This window comes from Balaenoptera ricei, chromosome 1 (genome assembly GCF_028023285.1).
Source record: "Balaenoptera ricei isolate mBalRic1 chromosome 1, mBalRic1.hap2, whole genome shotgun sequence".
Taxonomy (NCBI): Eukaryota; Metazoa; Chordata; class Mammalia; order Artiodactyla; family Balaenopteridae; genus Balaenoptera; species Balaenoptera ricei.
This window is the reverse complement of record NC_082639.1, coordinates 38,610,091-38,628,648: the sequence shown is the minus strand read 5'-3', so window position 1 is coordinate 38,628,648 and position 18,558 is coordinate 38,610,091. Positions and strand designations below refer to the sequence as shown.

General features: G+C 55.8%; 2 protein-coding genes across 2 annotated transcripts; both read left to right on the top strand.

The window, feature by feature from the left end:
• The first annotated feature begins 773 nt into the window (after positions 1 to 773).
• KNCN (kinocilin) lies at positions 774 to 3,483 on the top strand. Its single transcript, XM_059898141.1, has 3 exons — positions 774 to 924; positions 2,535 to 2,609; positions 3,404 to 3,483. The coding sequence occupies exons 1-3, from the start codon at positions 774 to 776 to the stop codon at positions 3,481 to 3,483; spliced, it is 306 nt and encodes a 101-aa protein (XP_059754124.1).
• Positions 3,484 to 16,174: 12,691 nt separating this feature from the next.
• Positions 16,175 to 16,708, top strand: TMEM275 (transmembrane protein 275). The gene has a single exon (XM_059898132.1). The coding sequence runs from the start codon at positions 16,175 to 16,177 to the stop codon at positions 16,706 to 16,708; it is 534 nt and encodes a 177-aa protein (XP_059754115.1).
• The last annotated feature ends 1,850 nt before the right edge of the window (positions 16,709 to 18,558 follow it).

Sequence of the window (18,558 nt, the reverse complement as noted above, 5' to 3'; positions counted from 1 at the left end):
TTCCTGTCTCCTGAGCCTCGTCCGGGTCTCCTTCCATGCCTCCGTCTCTGAGTCCCCAAGCAGAGGCCCCGAGGTGCACCTCCAACCAAAGGGACAGCAGAGTGGGTCCTGAGCATGTGGCCAAGGAGTCTCCTCACATCTCTGGCTGCCGAGCCGCTTGTGAAGCTACCCGCTCATCCTGCCCCGTCCAGGACCAACAGTGGAACCTGGGCTGACTGCCCTAGTGGGCCTGTGGGCAGCAGATCACATTGCGACCTCATAAATAACTCAGCACCTCCTGCTGCCTGCATCTCTGAGGAAGCCACGTCCTCTGGACCACCGCCCCTCCCACCTCCATTGCTTTAAACTTTAATAGGCCGAGGCTCAGTGGCAGCTGAGCAGGCTCCAGGGAGCTGGGGCAGGAGGTCCTGGGCAGGGGAGCTCGGGCTGAGCTCTCCCGAGAGGAGGCTGGCAGGGGAGGACCCCGTGGGGCAGTCCCAGCTCTCCAGAACTCTGGCAGCCAAGGCAGGATGTGACCAGGCAGAAGTCCCGAGAGTGGCTTCCAGCTTCAGGGGCCTTTAGGGGAGGAAGAGTAAGCTGGGGCGACCTGGGAGAGATCCTAGCTAAGACTATTGTCGGATAGGGTTGCAGATAAGCCAAGGGTTACCAGCCCAGAAGCTTACTGCCCAGAAACTCCCTCCCTAAAGGTGGAGCTCCAGCAAGGAGACATCCCAGAGGACTGAGACCTCCAGGGCTCTTCAGGGGAAAAGGCTCCGCTGGCCGGGTGGGCCTGCATGGACATCCCCATCAGCAGCAGAGACTTCCGCTGCCTGCAGCTGGCCTGCGTGGCCCTCGGCCTGGTGGCCGGCAGCATCATCATTGGTGTCTCCGTGTCCAAAGCTGCAGCTGCCGTGGGCGGAATCTTTATTGGTGCCGCTGCTCTGGGTGAGCAGGTGCTGGGCTCGGGGAGGGAGCTGGGGCCATGGTCAGGTGAACGAGGAATGGAGGGAAGGGCTGGGTCATCAGGAATTTGGTTGGGGAGGATAGAAGCGAGAGGTGTGAGCAAGGCAGCCATGGGGGTACGGGGAGGGAGAGGGAGATGGGGGTGAGATTCCCACAGCACGCTGCAGGGGCCAGGAGATGTGGAGGAGGAGCTGGCAACCACCCCTCTTGGGCTGCTCCAGCTCCGGCTCCCAGTCCCAAGCCCTGGGCTCTTGGGTTAGTGTTGGGACTCATAAGCCTGTTGGGGCTGAGTTGATGGGGGGCAGGTGGAAGAGGACAGAGTTCTCTGTGGGGCCCTCCTTGAGCCAGGACAGGATCCAGCTCAGAGAGAGGGCTTCCTTTTCTTTTCCCAAATGTCGCAGCAGCAGGTATGTCTGTCCAGGCATCTATCTGTCTATCTGGGCCAGTCCCACTCACCTCCCCACAGTGGTGTTGGGTACCATCCCTCGCCCCACTCCACCACCCTGGGCCACAAGCAGAACCAGAAGCACGAGGCTGGTGGACTCTGGGCATCTGTACCTGTGAACTCAGGCCAAGGGCCACAGACCCTTGGGAGTGAGCAGAGCAGGACTCGCTCTTCTGCTACCCCCTCCCCAGGTCTGGACTAAAAAGCACACTGAGGAGCACCCCCAGCCCTGCCCTGGGGGCCCTAGGGGAGGGGGGTGCATCAGAGAGTTGGGGAGTGTCAATGGGCCCATTTCCAGCCAGCTGGGAAGGAGGAAAGCCACCTGCTCATCACCTGGGCGGTGTGGAGGCAGGGGCCTGGGACTTCCCAGCCTGTAGCCCCTTCCGCAGAAGGCACTGCTCCCCAACCCCTCCTGGGGCCGGGTATTGGGGAACCCCCGACGCACACACTCACAGGCTGCATTTACACACCCACAGTCCCAACCCTGCCACTCGGGTTCCTCCCATGCTCACCCATAATCCACCCCCAGGCTCAGAGCCCACAGCTTCATGCAGCTCAAACTAAACAGGCTCCCTCCCCATCACGGAACCCCTCTGTGTCTCTCTTCTCAGGGCTCCTCATCTTTGCCTACCCCTTCCTGAAGGCTCGGTTCAACCTGGACCACATCCTGCCTACGATAGGTGAGTCCTCTCCCCGGCCACCAGCAGACTCCCTGACAAAGGCTGTGTGAGACACTTTGTTTGTAAGTCTGTGGCCCACTCTGCAGTGGAGCCGAGCCCACGTGTGTCGCTGGTACTGGCTGTGTGTGAGACCTTAGGACCCTTGTACAGCTCCCCTCCTCTTCTCAGCTCCCCACATATGTGCTCCCATCTCCATCAATCCTGTGGGGCTACGTATCCCTGGGTCTCCCCGGGACCCCCACCTCCTTAAAAATCTGCCACCTTCTCCTTCCAGTGCCCATTTCTCCCACCTTCGCTCCCCTCCCCAGATCAGCTCAGATCATGTGGGAGACGTAAAGGAATGTAGTGGAGCAAAGACAGCAGCAGGGATGGAGAGTAGACAACAAGAAGGACTTCCCTTCCCAAAGCTGGACTTGATTTGAGAATGGCTTGGTAACCAGGGGGCTTGGGGTGGTCTCATCCTACAGGGAGCCTGAGAATCCACCCCCAGCCAGGGCCAGACCACGGGGAAGGAAGATCCAGCGCCAGTGGTAATAAAGAAGGTAAGTTCCAGAAATCCCAGAGTCCATCTGCCATCTTCCCCCTCTGGGTGCACAGCTCTGTGGGGCCCCAGAGAAACCTTGAGGGAAGTGCAGAGGGGACTTCTCCAATCACAGGGAGGCAGCAGCACTGGGTATTTCTTCCATGAGCTTAGTCAAAACCCTTCTTGCTCCCAGCTGAGCTCAGCTCCTCTGGTCCCCAGGGTTTCTCTGTCAGGCCCAGCAGGGCACCACACTGCCCCCTTCCCTCCCCTAGGCCCACTTATTTTCTCACTCTCCTCTCCCATTGTGGAATCCAACTCTCAGACCTGAGACCTGGTACCTGAAACTGGGCATCTCCCTCCTCCCTCATCCCCACACACTGGAAGATGCCAGAGCAAGAGTTTCTCAAAGATGCCTCCACCCTCAGGGTCTGCTGCCAGTGGTAGTGCCTAGTACTCAGCAGAAGGTTCCATTCCAGACACCGTGCCAAGCACTTTACATATGTTAATTTGTTTCATTCTCAGAACAGCCATATGAGGCAGGTGCTATAATTAGCCCCACTTTATATATGGGGCAACTGAGGCACAGGGAGGTTACGTGAGGCAGCCGGGAAGTGGTGCGTCCAGAAACCAGGCCTTCAGCCCCGAGTCCTGCCTCTAACACCCACACCATGCTGCTGTCCTCCAGAAGGGCCACTCTGACCACCCGCGCCTCCCTCCCTCCCCATTCTAGCCCTCTCTGACCCCGGGTCCCTCTGGGTGGCTCTGACCCGGGACCTGTCTACTCAGCAAGCCCTGTCCTGGCCTCTCCCGCAGGAGCCCGCAGCAGCCTGTCCACCGTGAGCAGAACCCTGGAGAAGCTGAAGCCAGGGGGCCGGGGGGCTGGGGAGGGCTGAGGCAGGGGCTGACGGGCTGCCCCCTGCCCTGCCCTCTCTTCCCACCCGCTACCCCAATCTCAGAGCCTGCCTGGGTCCAAACAAGAGATGAACCAGGTCCTGGAGATGCCAGAACTGCTTTCACCAAGGCCATTGGAAATGGATTCCCTGTGGTGGGGTGGGGCCTGGACCACGGTGTCTCTGGTTTCAGGCTCTTGACCTGGATTTTCTCTCTGAACTGCAGCTCAGCTTTCTTCCCTTTTTGATCTACTGGCTGGATCTTCTGGAATTTGGGGCCCAGTGATACCCCAGTCTCTTGCTCCAGCCTGGCCAGGGAAGTGAACCGCAGGCTCACAGGAACCACACCAGGTCTGGGCCTGGCCCTGGGCCTCAGGAGCTCACGGGCTGCATGGAGGGCCTGGACCAGACTCCCCTGAATATCAAAAGCTCCAGGCAGCTCCTCAGGAACGGGCCCTGAGCAGCAGTGAACCAGACAGCGGCATAGCCTAGAAAAACAAAATGGTCGCTGCCTTGACAGGAGCCCAGGTGACGCACGGACCTGGAGGCTTCCAGGAGGAGGTGTCTCCTGAGCTGAGCCCTGCGCTGAGACTCTTGGGGTTTGACTCCACTATTTAAGGCTCTTCATGATCTGACTGCAAACAAGACCTCCAGCCTTCCTCTTCTCCCCACCCTCTCACTGCTCCGGAACCATCTAAACACGTTCCAGCCCCCAAGCCTTGGCTTGTGTTCTCCTGGATGCCCCCCACTCTGCTCCTCTCTGCCTATCAAATCCCCCACCCTCAAAGGCCTCCTTCTAAGTGTCCCCTTAACCACAGTGCCCTCCTCATCCTCTTCCACCAGCCTCTGTCTCCCTCTCTCGACACCCTCCAGGCAGGTTGAAGTCTTCTTTTTCACAAAACAGTTACTAATCGTGTTTAAACCTACTGTCTATTGCCCTTTTCCAGTTACCATCAGGGTGCACAGTAAGTGCTCAATAAATGTTAAATGGCTTAAATTTAGTGGAAAAACAATTCCCTAGGCTTTCCCGGGAGAGCCACTTCAAGGCTCCACATATGTACAGGGTTTGGAGCCAGGCTGTACAGGAAACATTGCTCCTCCCTCCACGCCACTCCTCATACACCTGCGACCTCAGGGTGAAGCAGAGTTGTATGACCTCTATGGAGACATCTTCTCCATGTGGCCTCTGTCCTGGTCGGTGAGCAAAAGACAAGCTAGGAAGAGTCTCATTCTTCAAGGATCAGTGCAGATGACACCTCCTCTTGGAAGCCTTCCCTGACTTCTCTGTGCTCCCACAGCCCCAGGGCTCCCCTCCATCACAGCCCCCAGCACTCTGAGTGGCCTCTGTCTATTTCCCCCTCACGACAGTGGGGGCGCTGAGGGCCAGGCACGTGGAAGGTACCCAGTGGATGTTGGAAAACCACACCAAAAGCAGGAGAGAGCACCCCATTGTACAGATGGGAAAGCTGAGGCCCTGCAGGAAAAGGACTCATCAAGTCCCATGGTGAGAGACTGCCCCAAACCTCGCATCCAGGCCTCTTCTCTCTCCCCACCCATGGCTCTACCCTCTGCTGCCCTCTGCACAGGCCCCAGGGACCAGCTCCCTGACCACAGTGGGACAGACCTCCATGGATAGAACAAATTTCACAAATGCTGGTGGGCTGGGGAGACTTTGGTTCCTCCAGCCCGAGGGAAGTCAGTGTTCCCCTCCTTGCATTTCCCTCCCACCTGCTCCCTCTCCCTTCTCCTTTTCCTCAACATCATCGTCACCAACAATAACTCAGGCTTGGTTTCCTTGATCAGTAAGGAAACGCTTCCTCCGGTCCATCTTCCTCCTCACCAGCAGCACCCCAAAGAGATGCCTAGAGGTGGATGGGGTGGAAGTGGGGAAGGTGGTGCCTGAGCTGTAGGGATTGTGGTCCCCCCCTCACCCACCATCAACCCTTCCCAGCCATGATCTCCCCCAGGCAGGGCTATGGTATCCCAGATGCCTGGCAGGGCCAGGCACAGAGCAGCATTGGGCATCAGAGTGGATTAAATTAGGAAATGAACATGTGAAAAGGCAAGAGCTATGTCCTTTGGGGAAGAACTGGGTGGGGCTCCAAGGACCCTTGAAACTCTGGGAGTTCTCAAGGCCTGGGCCTGTTTCCTCTCTTTCCCCTGCCATGGGCTTCCTGAGAACTCCCTTCCCCCAGTCCAGGTGAGTGTCCAGATACCTCCTCCCCAACTGCATCTCTACTCCTGACCCCCACCCCCTTCACCTGGTCCCAGTAGTGGCCGCGTGGAGACACGTGACTTCTCCCCATCCATGCTTTGGAAGAAGCTGAGTTTGGGCCAAGCAGACAGGGGTGGTGCGGTGGGTAGTGTTAGGGGAAAGCGCCCTCTCCCCTCTGAGCAGGTCCGGAACCCTCCATTCCGTGTTGGGGTGGGTGGGGGGGACAGGGACAGGTTATAGGACAGCGGTCTGTTCAATAAATGAAATCAGTTCTATCCAATAGCCCTGTTCTGACCTCAACTGTGGGTGTGCCTAGCCAGCCTTGGGCTGGGTGCTGAGACTATACCAAAGGTGGGGAGTGCTTGGTCCAGGCAGCCCCCTGCAAGTCACATCCCCACTGGGCCAACCTGGAGGACTGACCAGGCTGGAGCTGGAGTCTAGGGATAAGACTCACATACTGGTTCAGCAACCCCACTCCCCCCTCCAGGGCCTGGGCAACAGACTGTGAGGCCTCAAGCCTCAGTTTCTTCATCTGCAGATGGAAGATGAGTGGTCCCTCCCAGGCCACTGTCAGGATGAAGGTTGCCTGGCACGTGGTTCACATCAGGGCGGATTTATGAATGGATGAGTGAATGAATGAAGGGGGGGTTGGAGATGCTCCTCCAGCTGAACTCCCCCAGGTCCTGGAAAATCAGCACCTCAGACTCCCACCCAGTCCTCGCCAACACAGTCCAGCCTGGAGGCAGGCCAAGCACTCCCTCCCCGCTCCCACCCCCAAAGAAACCCTTACAAATCCCACCAAATCCCACCAGGAGCTGTATAAGGGGCTCGTGGCCACACCTCTTTCTAGGATGCAGGATTTGTGGAGGGTGATTGGAGAAGGGTTGCTGAAAACAAGCCCCATCCCTGGAAAAATCTTCCTGCTCCCACGGCTCCATCCTCCTCCCATCCGCCCCCCAAGCCCCACCCCCGCCCAGGGTTGGGAATCCGCCAGAAACTGAAGACAGAGCCAGTGAGACCTACACCCCTCGCTCTAGAGTGAACGGCAATGTGTCCATCCCAGACTCACGAAGTCCAGACTGGAGAGTGTGTGGGCGGCTGGAGGTTCATTGCCAGGCGCTTGAAAAGCTTAAAACCTAGAGGCGGGGAGGGGAGAAGGGTGGTGCGGAGCTGGAGCCAAAGAGGAGAGACTTGGTGGGAACGCTGATCCGTGGGGGGTCCAAGGGAGCCGAGGGGCCGCAAGGAAGCTGAGATGGGCGCTCCGACCCGGCGCAGCCCACAGCCAGGGCCCTCCCGGCACCTCGGGGTCCCCGGGAGATGCTCCCTGGAGCCCCTCCGCCCTCACGCCCCCGCCCACCCGCTAAGCCCGGGATCTGCAAGCCGCCAGCCAGGTGAGTGAGGGGGGCCAGCCGCCGCTCCCCCAAGCAACCCCCTCCAAGTCGGCGCCCCCCTGGCTGCCCTCCTCTCTAGGGATCCTTCCTCCCCTGGGGGTTCCCGGGGCAGGACCGGCAGAGAAGTGTCCACTGGACCGGCTCAGGCAAGTGCAAGCTACAGGCGTTGGGGGAGGCTGGAGGGAGGGCAAGGGGATGAAAGGAGAAGGGAGACGATGGGGAGGGTAGCTTTAGGATTGGAGGAGATACTCTATCCAGCCCTAAACCCCAGGGGAACTGAGTAGTGCCCAGACAAGAGGTCAAGCACCTGTAGCCTTGAGCACAGTTCTCTGAAAAGAGATGAGGACAGAGAGGGAAACAGGAGAAGGGGGACACACAGCATGGAGAGGCTGCCTTGGGCCCCTCTGCTTTACCCTGATCCCTCCCCGGTCTTTAACTCAGTAAGAATCTGCCCTAGAATCCACCTCCAGTCCCCACCCAGCTGTCCACCACACCCTCTCAAGACCCAAAGTGAGGAGGGAATATGGAGAAGTGGGCACAGAGAGACTTCAAAACCAAGAGACAGATAAAGGCAGGCCGCAGTGGCCCCTCTGACCTTAACCATTTGTCTAACCAATATTTCCTGGGCACCTGGGGAGACCCAGACACTCCAGTGGGGATGTGGCAGCAAACAAGGTGGATATAATCCTGGTCCTCAAGGTAGACCAGTGGGGGATACAAACCTGGACACAGCAGTTCCCAATCACGGAGGCAAAGGAAGGCTTCCTGAAGGAAGCAATGTCCCAGCTGCGCTCTGACGGTTGAGCTGGAGTTAGTCAGGTGAAAGTAGAGGCAACAGGAGCAGCGTGGCCACCTGACCACACCTGGCGAGTTCTGCTCAGCTCCAGCAAAATCTAGAGGGCTGCCTGGAGGGAGCCAGGGCTGGGAGAGCCCAGGAGGGGTTTCAGCAGGGAGCGATGGGGGAGGAGAGTGGAGTGGGGTAGCAGTGAGACTAGAGAGGAAGGGATGGGTTCTAGATCCCTGGAGGGAAGAATCTGCAGGGCTGGTAATGGACTAGATTGGAAATGTGGGGGGGAAAGCCTGAGGGAGGAGGAGGAGCAAGGATGAAGCCAGGTTTCCGGCTGGGAGTCTGGGCTTTGTGGGAGAAGATGAAGTTTAATGGGCTTGTTTCCAAGAGGAAGAGAATGTTCCCAGGAGGGAGGGTTCAGGGGTCCAAAGCTGTGGAGATGTCAAGTTAGCTAAGGACTGAACCGTCCTCACTGAATTCAGCACTGAGGAGGTGACTGGCGGCCTTGGAGCAAGCAGGTTCGGAGCGCGGTGGCACAGAAGCGCGATGGGAGTGGACTGACCTTTGAGAAGGAGGTACAGTAGGGAGCGCACACAGTGCTCTCAAGATGCAGGCAGGTGTGGGGGAGGTGGGGGCTTTGTTTGGTTTCAAGAAGGAGAGGCTCAGGTGCCTCCAGGAGATGCAGGCGCGGTGAGAAGGGCTGAGCACCGACTAGGATGGGGGACGTTCCCCGGGAGCCTTGAGGCCCTGAGTCGCGCCAGAGACAGGGAGGCACGAGGGCCCTGCCGTCCAGCTGGTGATTTTCTTTTCACCTACAAAGCTTAGCAGTTTGGGCACAAACGTGGAGGAGACAGAAAGCTGGACTGATGCAGGGTCAAGGCATCACTGGGCAGGTTTGGCAGAAGGACAAAGCAACAAGTTGCAAGACAAGGTAAACTGCAAGAGGGTAAGCGAAGTAAGGCAGTGGGGGTTCTCGGGTGGAAGCAGAAAGAAGCAGAGGCAAGAGGCTCATGGAGAAAATGTAGAGAGTTCCAGGATTGCATTAGATCAGAGCACTGTTAACAGCAAGAGGCTGTGGAGTCGTGGTGAAGAACACAGATTTAGAAGACACACAGCCTAGGTCTGAATCCCAGCTCTGCCACATATTATCACCATGTCTGTGACCCTGGGCAAGTGATTCAACCTCTCTGAGCCTCTTTGTCCCCATCCAAAATTGGAGATGGCAATAGCATCTATCTATGGGGTTGTCATAGGGCTTAAGTGAGTTAATAATATAAAGGGCTTAAAACAGTGTTTGGCACATAGTAGGTGCTGTACAGGTGTTTCTATAGTGGTAGCAATGGGGTTTAGTCAAGAGTAGGATGGCTGGGTTTCTCAGAGGTGGAAGGATTCAGGGTAATGACAGGGGTGATGAGGTCCTTGGGGTAACAGGGGGGAGCATAGTTGGGGTGGAATGGAGGAATTGGGCGTTGGAAATGAGGAGCCAAGGAACTAAGAGGGTGCAGGGTGGGGCAGTTGTGCAAAGGATGCTGAAGTCCCTCAGGGGACTTGGGCTGGAGGAGAAAGAGCGCCTCCCAAAGCCTTGGAAGGAGGTGGGCAGGAAGGGCAGTTCCACTGCCGCCAACCTGCAGTCCACCTCCACACTCCCAGGCAAAGAGAAGTCTCCAGAGGTACCTCTGCTGGGCAACAGCTTCTTTCTACCAGATAGGCAGGCAACTCAGAGTGTCTTTCTGTCTGGCTATGTGTTGGCCTGTGTTTGCAGCTCTCAGTGTGTAATGCATCTGTGTGTGTGTTTCTGGATATGTCTGGCCACTGAGTGTACACGTGTGATGTGTGTGTGTGCACATGCACTCAGGGATGAGGATCATGGGGCCCAGGTGTCGGACGCAGGAGCTGGGAAGCCACACCTCCAGATTTCATTCTCTTCATTCTCTTGTTTCCAGCCTGGAGAATCTGGGTGAGCCTTGTGCGTGTGTGTGTGTGTGTGTGTGTGCGCGCGCGTGCACGCACGCGCGCACTCTCTCGCATGTCTATTGCCTGGGCAGAAGTAGGGGAGCCGTGGGATTGGCTAGGGTGGGGGTGGTGGCAGCTTTGGGGGCTCCCAGGAGGCAGAATTCAGTTGGCAGAAGCTGAGAGTTTCCAGAGTAGTTAATAAGCTGGCACTGAGTAATGGTGATGTGGGAGGTTCCCTGAGGATGGGGGTGGAATGGAGGGGGGTGGATGGGGAGGCCAGGGGAGGGAGCTGGCCCAGACTTTCTGGGACTGAAGGGGAACAGAAGGGCCAAAGCTAAGGAAAACAGAGGGGTTCACAGTGAGGGGAAAGAGCTCAGACTGAGCAAATAAGGGACTCAATCTCATATGGAAGACAGGGTGCTGGGACCAGTGCCTGATGCTTGGACGGAAGCCCCAGCCCCCTTGCCCAGAGGCTCTTGGACCCTTGCAGCAGGAACCTGGGACCAGGAGGCCTGGCAACTGCCCCTGGTCAAGTAACTGCTCTAGAACAACACAGACATCCCAGATTCAGGGACTGGGTGGGGCAGGCTGACCTGAGGGGCTTCAGACGGAGACCCCCTCTCTAGGAGCTCTGCATCCACCTATGAGGACCATCCTCCCTGGGCCCCAAGCTTGTTGATGATTGGCTGGATAGTAATAATCAATTACTAATTTTTAAAATAATCAAATATCTCTATACCTTCTGTAAGCAGAAATTCTGGTGTAGCAGAAACAACATGGCTTTTCAATCTGACAGAACTGGATTCAAATCCCAGCTTTACCTATCACAACTGAGTAAACCAGGGAATGTTCTTCACCTCTCCCAGCCTCAGTTTCTCACTGTGAACTGGGTTCAGGATGGCAACAGCTCACGGGGTCATAGGAAAGATTAAATGTGTTAGTGCAGGGGAAGTGCTTAGCACAGAGTTGCTGTTCGACGTGAGCGCCCCTCTCCCCAAAATCAGAGCCACCCCCCACCCTACCCCCACCCTGAACAGCAGAGCAGCAGGTTACTTCTGCAGGGCAGGGTGAGGGGAATGACTTAATCCCAGCCCAAAGCAAAGAACAGCCATATTACAGATAATGTACGGTTTTTTTGAGATCTTCTGATATATTGGCAGTAATTTCTGATTGGTTTCCATGTCCACCTTCACAAACCACCAGCAGCAGGAGGACAGGTTCAGAGTCAATAATCTGGTTAAATCTTTCCCTTTACATTCAGCCCCTGGCCCTCCCAAGTTGCCCAGCTAGACCAGAGTCAAGAACCCTGGTTATCTGAGGCCCAGCCCCTAGTGTCTGCCTCTGCCCCAAACTGCCTTATGGCCTGGACTCCCAAATAGAGTCCACACGGTCTCCCAGGCCAAGGCAGGGCAGGGGGGACTCTGGCTGCCTGACCAGGGTCATGCGCAGCTGAATGGCAATGGTCAGAGCCCTGGCTTTGTGGGAAAAGGCCAGGTTCTGGTCTGGCTTGGCCACAGACTCCCTCCCTGAACTTCCTCACACCTAGCCTCAGTGTCCCCCCTCTGTAGATGAAGGAATTGAACGAGATGATCTTTACAGGTTCAGCAGCTTGGGGTGCTCACTAAAGAGAAGGTTCCAATTCTAAAACTTAAGATTCAGAGCAATGACCTTCCCTCCTGCTCAGGCAATGGGGTTGAAGACTGGCCTTGGGATGAGGTAGAAAGGGTTTGAAGGGATATTTGAAGGGATAGCAATAAAACCAACTCAGAGGGTCCTGCTTCTGAAATTAAATACTCCATCCTGGAAGTGACGAATGTCACAATTCATTGGCCAGAACTAGTCACACAGCCCCACCTAATCACAAACTGGCCAGAAAGTGCAATCATAACATGTGTTCAGAAGGCGGGAGTACCAAAAAGATTTGGTGAACAGCACCAACGACACCCAGAGCAGAGCAAGCCAGAGCACTCGCTACAAAACAGTATCCAACAGCCCCAGCTGGAGGGCCACAGTCCACCAGATGGAAATGGTGCTGCAGACTGAATTGCAATAGCTGAACGACCTCAACACCTCACCCCTGCGTGCTCCAGATCCCAATTAACCAAGGTGGAGGCAACTTCAGGAATCGGCCCTTAGCCTCTTCTCTGCCTGGGGTGGAGACTCTGGGAGTAGTCTGTATTCCAGAGTCAGTTCTGCCTCCCAGGAGCAGGTAAGAATCATTCGTTGGCAATTAGCCCCTGGAAGCTCAGCCCTTGGGCAGGTATTTGCTTTAGTTGAACTGAGTGTGCTAAGCCAAGGAAGGAGCAAAGTGAGTTTACCTTCCTTAAGAGACACACAAAACACACCCCATCCTCCTCTGCTGTTGATATTTGAGCAGCATAAATGCTGATTACAGGAGCTTATCTACAGAAGCCTGTGCCCTGTGCTTCTGTCATTCAACAAGCACTTAGCAAACCTAGCGCTATACTGGGTTGGAACTCAGGCTTTGGTGTCAAGACACCAGTGGCACCACCACTGCCACTCAATGGTCTTGGGAAACTTTAATCTTTCTGTGCCTCAATATCCTCATATATAAAACGGGGATATGACAATAATACTTAATCTCATGCTGTGAAAATTAAATTAGATGTTATTGCAAAGTGCTTAACATAACACAACTAACTTGGTTAGCAATCTGAAAGTGCTAATTTCAGATTCTCATCTAGACTTGTTTATGGCTAAGAAAGACTAGCTTGTATGAGACCAACTCACTCACTGAGGGTAACTAAAAAGGCTGGATTAAACATTTAAGAAATCTGTTTAAAGGCATGGGAGAGCTACCAAGGCAGTAAGGACTTGAGGGGCCAAGATCTTGGAGAGAAGAGAAGTAATATTTTATTTCACTCTTTCCCTTAAGGCATTTTCCAGTTTGTAGGGGGCAGTGGCCATGGAGTTGGGAAGTCAAAATTGGAATTTAGGACTTAAAAAGGGGAAAGGCCCTGTTAAACACCTCCAGCTTTTAGTTGGGGGCCCCAAAAGGCTATCCTCTGGGAGTACTGGTTAACCAGATATAGACCAGACTCAGGAAGACTGAAACACAGCTCCCAGTCAGTGCAGTCCTAGATTGGGCCTGTCCCTTCTTCAGCTGCATGTCAGAAGCAAAAGTAAATCTTCTCTAAAGGAAGACAACATCATCCAGGGCCTCAAGCTATCTCTACAATGTTGGGCGTTTAATAAAAAAATGATCTGGCATTACAGGAGATAAGACTTAATGACCCAAAACCAAAAGCAATAAAACAGACAAAAGAAACAAGAGATCCAGATGTTGGAGTTTTCAGACATGGACTTCAAAGAGTTTAATATGTTCAAGAAAATACATAAGAGAGAGTTTTTCAGTAGAAAACTGAAATCTATGAAAAAGAATCAAGTGGCAATACTAGAACTGAAAAGTTATAACAACTGAAATTAAGAACTGAATAGACATTTTACAGCAGAGAAGACACAGGTGAAGAGAGGATTAGTGAACTGGATGACAGATCGGTAGAAAAATAGCCAGAGAGAAATGGGGTGGGGGGGCGGTGGGGGGGGGGAGGCTAGAAAATACAGAATAGAGTATAAGAGATGTGTGGGACAATGTCAAATGGTTGAACATGTATGCAATTAGGTTTCCAGAAGGAGAGAAGAGAGAGAATAGGGGGAAAGATAATGGCTGAAAATTTTCCAAAATGGGCAAAAATCAAGCCACAGATTGCAGGAAGCCATCAGGAAGCCCACAAAGGATAAATACAAAGAAAATCTCACCTTGGCACATCATAGTAAAACTGCCAAAACCCAAAGATAAAGAGCCTTCTCTATAAGGGAAAAGAAAGGAGAGCCTTGGATCCTCTAGCCACCTAGGCCGCCCCCCCACCCCCCGACCCTTGTCCAGTGTCAGCTTTCAGGAGTCTGCCGTGAGATAAGGTGAAAGGCCAGACACTATCCCCTCCATCAGGGGCTCCCTCCATCAGCCTCAGACAGAGCCTTCCCCATAGGAAGGACAATGTCAGATTATGATGAGGTACAGAAGGGGTAAAATTTGGGAATCTCACAGCCCCTCCTGAGGGCAACAGGAAGAAAGTGTTGAGATTACCTCCACATCAACACCAAGGGGATCAAACCCTTCTCTTTAAAATGAAGCACGATTGCATACGGTGTGAACTAGACCATGTGTTCTCTGATTCTGGTCTTCCTTTTAGTCCAGCCATTAGACCCAGATCAACTTCCCTCTCTGAGCCTCCATTTCCTCAGTTATAAGATGTGGCTGTTAATAAGTATCAAGCAGGTGTATCATTCAGTGATGTCACGGATGTGAAGCTGCTTTAAAAACAGTAAATTGTACCCCTTCAGCGGCTGCTATTGCTGCCTGGCAGAACCAACAGCTGCAGATCAAAGATGGTTCATGCAAATATGGAGCTTCCTGAGGAACCTGTGGTTGGTAGATGCCCTCAAGGGTCAACACATGCTTTCTTTGCCAGGATTTGGGGATTTCTGAATTCCTGCCAGCTTAGTGTGTCAGCCAGGAGCTTCTCGCTGGAGTCGCAGGAGAGCTGTCACCTCCCCTGGTGCCACCTCCCACTGTGATGCCAGGGGAGGAAGCCCTGGAGTCATCACATTGGGCAGGCCCGGAGGTGGCCTCCAGACCCTCTGACCTGCTTGGGCCAAGCTGATTCCTACCTGTGCCCAGAGTGACAACCTGAGCTGCCCCTCCCCAGCACTAGTCCTCGTTTTCACACACCCCATCATCAAATTCTCTCCAACTCCTCTGTGTACAGGCTTTGGACTCAGGAAGGATAATTTAGGGCCTGTCCCTGAGGCACTTCCATCTGAGGGACAGACTAACAGTTCTGTTTCCAAACTTGACATGACTGACGCCCCCCCAGATCTGAGACCTTAGAGCCCCTTCTTTATCAGCCACCACTACGACATGACTAACATGGAAATCTCACTATGTCCTGCACTGTTCTAAGCACTTGATTTAGCTTACAGCATTTAGTTATCACCACACCCTATCAGGTAGGTTCTCTTATTAGCCCCACATTACAGGTGTTAACACTGAAGCATAGAGAGTTAGGCCACTTGTCCAGGTCATGCTCCGTTACTCATCCAGCATGCTCCATGCCAACCAGTAGTCCCATCTAATTACTCCCCTCCCACCCCAACTCAGAGCCCTTTTCCAACACTTTTTCACAATTCTAACACAGCTCCATGGCTATGATCTCATCCTTCGAGGGCCTTAATACCTGTGATTTCATGTTATAGAGCAGAATTCTCAAATAGAAGTCTTAAACTCCCCAGACTCTGGTGACATTACCCTTGCTTCTGTATGCATTCCCAGAATTACAGAATCCAGTGATAGATCCCACAACCAGATACAACGGAGAAAATCCTAGAAAGGGATCCTAGTACCCAGTGATTGGGCTTTTGAGTCCAGGTTCAACACTAGACTCCTGGGGGATGGGATGGGGGTAGGAGTGGAATCTAATAGAATGCCCAGTCTGGGAAGGACCCGGGGCCTTGGGTCTGCTCCAGCCCAACCCATGTAGGGACTGTCTCTTCTCACTGACCATCTAAAACTTCAGGAGTTCCTCACTCTCATGTGGTCACTCACTCCAGGGCCTCATCTGATATTCAGGAAAGTTAATGTCATTGCTATGCCTATCAGAGCCTAGGGTGGTGACGCCCAGGCCAGGCAGCAGGTCATGAGGTCCCAGTCCCGGATATTGGGTAAATCACTAGATCTCTCTGAGCTTCAGTTTCTTCTTCTGGACGAGCTGGGGCTAGAGCAGATGATTTCTAGGGCCTCCACCACTCAAGGGAGGAAGCTGTCTAAGTCCCAAGAGCTGCCACCTGGCCTCTGATTAGAACTACTGATCATGATTATCACTCAGTGAGCACCCAGGCACTGTGCCGAGGACTTTACACCTATTTACTCACTTAATTAGCCCAAGAAGGCTTCCTGGAGGAGAGGAGGTGGAGGACCTGTGACTGTCTGGAGGACATAAGGAAGTGGGGAGGGAGGGAAGATGGCAAGATTAGCCACGAGGAACTCCAGGGACCTGGTGGGATAAGGGACTCTTCCCATGGGGGGTGAGCCGTTGCTTCCCAAAGGCAGAGGCAGAGACAGGGGCTGGCCAAGACGGCATGGCCTCTGCACTCCCAGGCACTGAATGTAACCACAGAACCGAAAGTGGGGCTGGAAGCCCAGATGCCCTGCTGACCTCTCCCTTGCTCTGTGCCCACAGGACTACTGTGAGCTGAGCCCCTGACATGTGGGCTGGCCGGGGCCGGCGGCAGGAGGGAGCTGGATGAGTGCCCGGAGTCCCCAGGCCGATGCCGCCCCCGGAGAAGAGCCAGGGCCCCCTGGCCCGGGCGCCCGCGGGCCGCGCTCAAGGCCGGCTGCCCGGCCCGCCGTCCCCCGCGCTGTTCTGCGCCTGCGGCCTGTGCTTGCTGCTGGCGGGCGTGAACGTGACGCTGGTGGGCGCCTTCGCCTCTTTCGTCCCGGGGCACAACGCGCCGCTCATCGCGGGGCCGGCGCTGCTCGTGCTGGCGCTCGGCTTCTTCGCGGCCTGCTGCGTGTGTAGCCGCCGCCGCGGGCCCGCGCCCCGTTCGCGCTCGACGGCGGCCGCGGGTCCCTGCCAGGGCGGGGGCGGCGGGCGGGTGGCGCTGGAGATGGAGAGCAGCGAGCGCACGGCGCAGGACACCACGGCCGTGCAACTCAGCCCCGCCGCCTCGGCCGCGTCGTCGGGCCGCTCAAGCCCCAGCCCCGGCCCCTTCGCCCTGGACGCCCCCGCGCCCGCAGCCGTCTACGCGCCGCGCGCCGACGGGGTCCGGCGCGACCTGCCCCGGGAGCGCGTCGCCCCCTAGCCGCCCGGGTCCCCGGCCCTGACTCCCCTGTCCCGGTTCCCTCCCATCAGTGCCATTAGGAAAAAAGAGAGGGAGGAGGAGAGACAAGAAAAAGAAGATTTTCATACGGGTCCGGTGCTGGGGCACAGGTGGCCTTCTCTGTCCCATCTCTGGAACTTCCGGGGGAGGGAGGGGGGAGTGTGACGATGGCGTCCAGGCACGGCCCTCAAAGGGTGGGGTCTGCTGGGCCCTAGTCTACCTCACTCCCCAGACATCCGGAAACGGGGCTGCTGGACCTTCCCTGCCTGGGCACTGTGAGCAGAGCCACTCTGAGGGGCTCTCAGCGAGGCCCGCGCCCCCAAGAGGTGGGAGGAAGAGGGAAAAAGGAGGGGTTCAGCCTGGGCTGTCTCCTGTCCCCGCCTGCTGTGAAAGGCTGCCCGCTCCCCTTCTGTCCCTCCCCGCCCTCCTTGTCTCTACCCCAACATGACCTTTTGGGATGAATGGGGGAGGATCTGATCTGAGCCAGATCATCCCTAAGATGGAGCTGTGTTGAGCACACTCCACCCTTTCTGCCTGACTAGAGCGGGGGGAGCTGAGCTGGGGCCGACAGGGAGCAGTGGGGGGGGGCTCCTCCCACCCTGAAGGTCTTGGTGTGAACCGCACCATGTATTCCCACTGTACCTCGCTCGCTCCTTAATAAATCACCTTTGGAGTCGTCCTCAGCCCTTGTGCAGCGCAGGAGGGAGGAGCGGACTGCGGGGCCTCTGACCCAGCACCCTGGAGTCTCCGGCCCTCCCACCCTGCGGCGGAGTGCTTCATCATCCCAGCACCAGCCCCGCTTGGAGACCTGGAAGGGAGCCCCAGGGAGAGGAGTGCATGACTGTGAACAAAAGACTGTCTGAGACTGTGGGTGCCTGTGAACGTCTGTGGAGACAGGGTGTCGGATGGGGGGCTGGATGAGTATATGAGTGACTGTGGGTGAGACAGCCTGGCTACGTGCATGAGATGGCGAGTGTGGGAGTATTTTGGGTGACACTGTCTGACATCACACCTGTGTGGGAGCGTGTGTGTGTGTGTGTGTGTGTGTGTGTGTGTGTGTGTGTTGGTGGTTGAGGGCTGGGTCGCCCAGCAGGGATGGTGATGCAAGAAGGGCTCCCCAGGTCTTGCAAAGCCTACACCTCTCTCCTGGCCTGGCTGAGCTTGCAGTCTGGGCTCAGCCTGTCTTCTGTCCACGTGGGTGAGAGTGCCTGGTAGAGAAATGCAGGCTGCCCTGCAAGAAGAAACAAGGGGGCTGGGGGCTGGGGGGAAGACACTGCAACCCTGGGACAGCCCCTCCTCTCACTTCAGGGACCCAGGCAAGCAGTGCCCAGCGATGGTGGCACGCACTGGCCCACCACCCCTGGCTGGCTGCCCTTGGCTTCATCAGCCTCCCTTTCTCTTTCCAGGCTGGGTTCTGCTGCTCTTCTGCCCCGGCCCAGGCACTTTCCACCAGCCCTGGGGCTCTTCCTCCCTTCCTCTGACCCCTTCTCTGCCTCTGCCTCTCCTGCTGTCTCCCTCCCACTGACCTGAAGAAGAGTGACTCCCTCTCAGTGGGCGCTGAGCAAGTCATCTCTATTAATTAGCACGGGTCAATGGTCCTAACCTTTGAAGCATCTAGCCCCTGGAGCTGATGACCTCTTCTCAGAGTACTTCCCCACCCCCACCTGCATGCATATGTGTGTGTGTGTGTGTAAGGAAGGCCACCTCCCCAGGCTCCAGGCCTGTCTCTTCTGGTCCACTGGCAGCCTCAGACGCCACCTGCTGCCTTGGAAGAGTAGGAGGTGAGAGGGGCCACTGCTGATGCCACTGCTGATGCAGAAGGGTGTGGACCA

Excerpts from the sequence above, each read along its gene's own strand:
- KNCN (XM_059898141.1), top strand. The coding sequence starts at position 774 with ATGGACATCCCCATCAGCAGCAGAGACTTCCGCTGCCTGCAGCTGGCC. Across the intron at positions 925-2,534 it reads TATTGGTGCCGCTGCTCTGG|GGAGCCTGAGAATCCACCCC; the intron begins GTGAGCAGGTGC and ends CTCATCCTACAG. Across the intron at positions 2,610-3,403 it reads CGCCAGTGGTAATAAAGAAG|GAGCCCGCAGCAGCCTGTCC; the intron begins GTAAGTTCCAGA and ends CCTCTCCCGCAG.
- TMEM275 (XM_059898132.1), top strand. The coding sequence starts at position 16,175 with ATGCCGCCCCCGGAGAAGAGCCAGGGCCCCCTGGCCCGGGCGCCCGCG.